Source organism: Melanotaenia boesemani, chromosome 6, assembly GCF_017639745.1.
Source record: "Melanotaenia boesemani isolate fMelBoe1 chromosome 6, fMelBoe1.pri, whole genome shotgun sequence".
NCBI classification, from domain to species: domain Eukaryota; kingdom Metazoa; phylum Chordata; class Actinopteri; order Atheriniformes; family Melanotaeniidae; genus Melanotaenia; species Melanotaenia boesemani.
The window spans coordinates 6,884,163-6,890,162 of record NC_055687.1 but is presented as its reverse complement, the minus strand read 5'-3'; the positions used below and the strand labels follow the sequence as shown (position 1 = coordinate 6,890,162).

Here is a 6,000-nt window from a genome sequence, read left to right as displayed (position 1 = left end):
CAAATAACAGATAGAGAAAAATAATATTAAAGACTAGAGACACTAGTTCACGAACAAATCCATTCTTTTGAACAATAAGAACCGAATCACAGTTGTGAGTTGTTTATTTGTGAGCCATCTTTTTTTATTTACAAATTATCCACCCTGCCTTCACCTGACACACGTGTGGCACCATGGGAGTCTGATGGCCAACACGCTTCATTCATGAATGCACCTATGGGCAGAAAGTATTGTTGGAAACAAACACTGTGAGTTCCATCCAAAGCTTTTGCTGAAATTTGTACTGATGATTCTATTCTATTTCTAGTTATATATTTTTCCTTTATTTATGTCTTTTCTTTGTATTTTTTAAAATCTTGTATTATAGATTTTACATAAGCACATATTTTTCATTTTTCTTATACATTTTAAGTTTTTTGCTTTATTAAAATATTCTTGTGTGGAAAATTTTGGAGTAAAGTTGTTTTGCATGGAAGCTAATTGTAGCCTGCTTAGTTTTTGTTGTGCCAAAACATTTTTTGGTGAGGGAAAATCCAAAATGGTGATCTTACTGTCAAAGCATGGGGATATGGAGCCACCTTATGGAACAGTTGCATTGAAAACACAAGCCAAATGAAATTATGTACAATATTTCAGAACAGTTCCCACCAACAGAGCATTTATTGGTGTGGTGTGTAAGTCTGAATTGTTCTGATCCAAGTCTTGCCTTATAATTACTACAGGTGATTGTTTCCTTGATAAAATGAGATACCACTGACTGAATTAAAAATAAATAAATAAGCAAAATATAAATGAGCCAGTTTTTTGAATGACTCTTTAAAAGGCACGGTTCCCTTAAAGAGACATATATCCCATCTCTATAAGAGACTAATATGAAGAATTGTTTGTTTACAAAAAAATAGATGAAGTGATTATAATTTAATTCAAATAGATATTCTTATTGAATTATTTCAATAAGATAATTAATTTTTTCAGTGTTAAATTATCCTTTTCTGTAGCTTTAATCCTGTTTTAGTAAATAAACTGCAAGACAGGCTTTTTTTCTCTCTTTTAAGAAAGGAGTGTTACTGATCTATTTGAGTTTCCCATCAAACTTCACACATGAAGGATGCAGCTCAGCATGAGATCCTGCTTCAGTCCTCAGATTAAGGAGACCTGTCACTGCAGGCAGAAGGCCTCTGGGTTAGAGCTGATTTAAAGGGGTAAAAAAAAAGGACTTTGTCTTAACAGTTTTATTGCTTTCTTTATTAAAAAAAAATAAAAACATAATAAAAGAAGAGAAAAAGATTACTGCTCACCATAGGGAGACAACCAGAATAAATTAGTGTGCAAAACAGACAAGATACATGAATATCTTTGAGGAGGATACAAGTTATATTGTACAAAGAGCCACAGATGTCCCTTATGCCAGCAGGCATCATGGCACAAAGGATGAGGGGCTCTCCCAAACTCAAACCTGGAAATGTGACGAATGGACACCAAATCATGATCCACTTCAGTATCACACTCTTGAATCATATAGCAGATTTATCAGCCGGTTTTAGCTGCAAATGAAGGAGGATAGGATCTCCTCAGCTCCGTGATACTCACCTCTTGCCTCGCCTCTTCAGCACGGCAGCAATGATCCAGCTCACGTGTTCCCCATCTTGGAGAGTCCCTGCATGCCTGCCAGCAGATTAAATGGCTGCCCCACTGATTGAGCTCATACAAAAGCGTTAAGCAAGAGCAAGTCAACCCTATGGAATTTTTACAATATTTACAGGCTTTGAAGTTAGGAGCTTTCATAAAATTATAATGTAAATATTGTCTTTTTCATGGACAACACATAAACGGCACTAGTAAATGTTGATTAGTTGTTAGTAATTGATAGTTCTGAGGCATTTGCTTGATGATCAAGGCCAAGGTCTCCACAAAGTCTGGCTGAGCGGGCAGCTCTGGGACGAGCTCTCTTTGGTTGCAGATCTCTCTGCCCTCATCTCCAGCCGACTTTGTCTCTGAGGCTGTTGGGGAGCTCTGGGAAAGCTTTGCTGAACTGGGAAGAGGTGAGGCTGCTGAAAACTGCTGACCCCGAAGGCGCGTGTGTGAAGTCTGTACTTGGACTTCTGCCTCAGCATGTGGAGGATGGACTTTGTGTGTGGCAGGGAGCTGGAGGTTCTGCTTGTGGCGCCAGAAGAATTGGTGTCTGAACGTGCAAAACGAGCAGCGAAGGTTGCATCCAGCGCCGGTCCAAGCCAGAGCCCTTTCCCCTCAGGACCCAGGAACTGAGAGGCTCTCTGCAGACAGGTGGAGAAGCCATCTTGGAAGGGGCGATTCTGGCCTCCAGCTTTTTCTTGGTGTTCTTTGGCAGTTTTCTGGAGGAAGAGGACTGTGTGCTCCAGGATCTCAGCTTTCTCCACTCTGTGTTTAGTCCCCCCCTGTATAGTAGCAGCAGTGTGTGTTAATGGGATTTATTGCGAAGCCTTGACCCTCAGGCCTGAATGGATACCCTGACAGGCATCCCAAAAGTTTCCTTTTTATATACTTTGAACAAGAGATGGTTTGTACTGCATGAAAAAATGCTAAATATGTCTTCATTTCATTAAAAACTTTAACTTTACCTGTTGAGGCTCCTGCAGCAACATGGTCCTCAGATGTTCAAGACTGCGATTCATTCTCTCTCTTCGACGTTTCTCTACCTGAGATTTTACCAACTAGAGGCAATAAAAACAATAGAAAAGACCCAGATTAAGAGAACTGGTTGCTATTATGTGGTTTTCAAAGAAGTAGAAAACAAGGAAAACAATTACTATAAAATTAAGTATTACATTTATTTTGGAATCTGGTTATTTAAAAGCAGGAATTTATACAACCTACGGAATAGTTGGTGTTACCTTTCTGTTGTTTGTCGCATCATCCGCTTCTTGTAGCAGCTTCATAATGTCAGACTTTCAAAAATGCCCAAATCCAGCGGTCACAGCTTCCTTCCCAGTCTGCAACTGTTCAGGTACTGAGGCGCTTGGCTCTGACTGCTCTTTTTACCACCTCCTGCTCCCCTCGGACTCCTCCCTCTGCACCAGCAGATTTTACAACCCGGACCCACACAAACAGCCACGGTCCAAGTACTAAAGTCCCCAGCATGCGCGCTGTCTCCCACCAGTCTGATACTGACCGTTGGAACAACTAAAGGGAATTTAATAGATTATATCTATTTAATTTAATAGATTTAATAGATAATTTAATTTAATAGATTATATCTATTAAATTACACGTTTTTAGTCGATTTAATCATAATCTGATACAACAGCTTGGTATAAATCTGTGCGTAAAAAGTAATGCACACAGAATCATAGGAAATTTCACATTAGAATTTGAGAAATTTAAAAACCTGCGCTACAAGATCGGATTAAATGAGAAGAAATTCCTGAGCCATATCTATTTGGATTAAGAAATTAGTGCACAAACATGTGTTACCAGTAATATTGGACGAATGTTAAGACATTTATAATAATCTATACTAGCCTATATTAAATGAAGAAAAATACAGAGATCTTTGTTTCTTTTACCATCTGTCATTTTGTTGCCATTCTCGAAACCCCTTAGACATAAAATAAAATAATATATTTATATGAGCTGTACCTCTGACAGCCTAAGAACTTTTTGTGCACCATTATGATCGTGATTAAAAAATTTATTTTATATCTACCTTTTTGCTTTTTCTTAATGCCTCCAAAACCTGCAGCAAATTAATAAATGCAAGTCTTAATGATGTAACCAGAGCTGTGGTTTTAATTTGCTTTGTCTTTTGTTTTCTATGCTTTTCGTTTCTTTGCAATGAATATCGCCTGCGCGCACCAGCAGGACGAGTGCCGAAGCGTGATCATTCACACCTTTGCACTTCCGAAAAGCGATTTGTTTTATGTGGTTACCATCTTGCATTCACACCTAAGTGTCACATTGTGCAACGCGTGCCATTTGGGTCGTTGTCTCGTGCCGGGGCGCCGCATTTGTCCGACTTTTGTCTTTGAAAAAGTCTTTGATGCTGCAGATCACCGTGGGAAAGCCGAGAGGAGGCGATTACGCACACGTGATGGCATTTTTATTCAACGAATCTCTGCTTCACAAACTGGAGACCTCAGAGCCTCGAGACCCCTTTTAGATGCAGATTTTTTTTAACATAATAATAGACTAACAATCCTGCATTGACGTCCACACGCCACATGGTTTCAGCCTGAGTCGTTCATGTAAAAAATTCTGGTCCTCTTAGAATAAAAGAAGAGTTAAAGAAACATCTTTAAGTCTTAACACAAGTTATGTTGGCTATAAAATATAGAAGACCTTATGTTTAATTTAAGTTGTGGAAATTGAATTAGGCAACTTATAAAACCACTGACCTTTCTATGAGCTTGTAGATTTACAATAAGTAACAATCCATTAATAATAGTAATAATGTGTACACAGAAGTGAACTCCTCTTAAATATTTTTAGATAATCTATTGATCACTTTTGTCATTTGTTATAATTTTGTTGTCAAACCAAGAATCCAAAGGTCATACAATTGATTAAATAATTTTTTTTTTTTTTTTTTTTTTTTTACCCTGTCCTGTCCAGCATCCTAACATACTGAACGGTGGTCTGTGTGCCATGTTTTGCTTGACAGATTTGTCTACCAGGGGAGACATGTTATTTACATGGCTCTCGTCATCTAGGCTGCCTAAAACACATCACAAAAAACAATATAAACTACCACAGTACTACATGATACATAAAGAAAATAGGATAATGATGATATGAAAAAGTACAATAGTATATTAAAATAATCTAAAGCAGGAGTGTCAAACTCCGGTCCTCGAGCGCCGGTATCCTGCAGGTTTTCATTGCTTCCCTGATCTAACACACCTGACTGAAATTAATGGGTTATTGTGAATAAGTTGACAAGAAGCTGTTGGATCCATTTGATTTTATTCAGGTGTGTTGGAGCAAGGAAATAACTAAAACCTGCAGGATAGCGGCCTATGAGGACCGGAGTTCAACACCCTGATCTAAAGGAAAGACAACAAGTCTTAAGTCTGAGATATATATCTGAGATGTACAACCAGACGTACAAAGTGTCTGCTGGCCCCAGAAATCTGGTTGTTTGAGTTTTCAGCCAAGTGTCCCAGCTTTTCCAAGGATTACACCAAACACCACACTGCACCAGCATGCCATGTTGTTGAACCAGCTCTTTTATAAAGTCCATCATCCTGGGCTGCCACTTATCAAACGTCTTGATGAAGTCATGATATGATTCTTTCTTGAACAAAAACACCATCCGGAAGTTTGGATCCTGATGGAAATAGCTTAGGTTAATATCTATTGACAGGATGAGGAAAAAGGTTTGTGTTATCCTCAGTGTTTATGGCTATGACAGTTTGGTTTCTGATGGAAAAACTCTTGAACTCAGCAGATCATGCCTTCACTATTCCATATATCTGACTGTAGTTTTCAATTCATGGCATAAAAACATGAGGAGAACTTAGTTGATTTCACTCAGTTGGTTAATGTGATCAACCATCGTTTGTATGTCACATTCAAATAAACCCACATTAAGGTCGACTCCAGTCATGGTCAGACAAACATCACTGATGCAGCAATGAAAGACACAAACACACTACTGTTCTAGTGTTGCGTTAAAAATGTGTGTATAAAGAATAAAATGTGTTGCTGACTAAATATGAGTTTAGCTTTTCTTCATCTCCTCACAAATGGTCTTGGTGATGTGCATGTATCTGTCCAGCTGGGAAGCCAACACCTCCAAATTGTGAAGTTTGTGAAGAAAGTAAACTTGTGCATCACTTTTAGGCTATGTCCACTTAGGTGTGAAAGCAGTGGCGAAAACTAGAGGAAGGCTTCAACAGCCGCAATAAACCGCTGTAGTACATACTACAGTGGGGAGAGTGTTAAAGAGTAACACTCCAAAGCTAGACCCAAACAGCGCATACGCATATAAAGGCTCCCTGCCTATTGCAGGAAGTACACATTGGA

The 6,000-nt window shown here is 38.6% G+C and overlaps 1 protein-coding gene across 1 annotated transcript; it reads right to left on the bottom strand.

Annotated features, from left to right (window-relative positions):
* Positions 1 to 1,892: 1,892 nt before the first annotated feature.
* her7 (hairy and enhancer of split related-7) lies at positions 1,893 to 2,968 on the bottom strand. Its single transcript, XM_041987703.1, has 3 exons — positions 2,871 to 2,968; positions 2,598 to 2,690; positions 1,893 to 2,414 (listed from the first exon to the last, which is right to left on the bottom strand). Exons 1-3 carry the CDS (start codon positions 2,913 to 2,915, stop codon positions 1,893 to 1,895), a joined length of 660 nt encoding a protein of 219 aa, XP_041843637.1. The 5' UTR covers positions 2,916 to 2,968.
* Between the last annotated feature and the right edge of the window lie 3,032 nt (positions 2,969 to 6,000).

Excerpts from the sequence above, each read along its gene's own strand:
- her7 (XM_041987703.1), bottom strand. The coding sequence starts at position 2,915 with ATGAAGCTGCTACAAGAAGCGGATGATGCGACAAACAACAGAAAG. Across the intron at positions 2,691-2,870 it reads ATGCGACAAACAACAGAAAG|TTGGTAAAATCTCAGGTAGA; the intron begins GTAACACCAACT and ends TATTGCCTCTAG. Across the intron at positions 2,415-2,597 it reads TGCTGCAGGAGCCTCAACAG|GGGGGGACTAAACACAGAGT; the intron begins GTAAAGTTAAAG and ends GCTACTATACAG.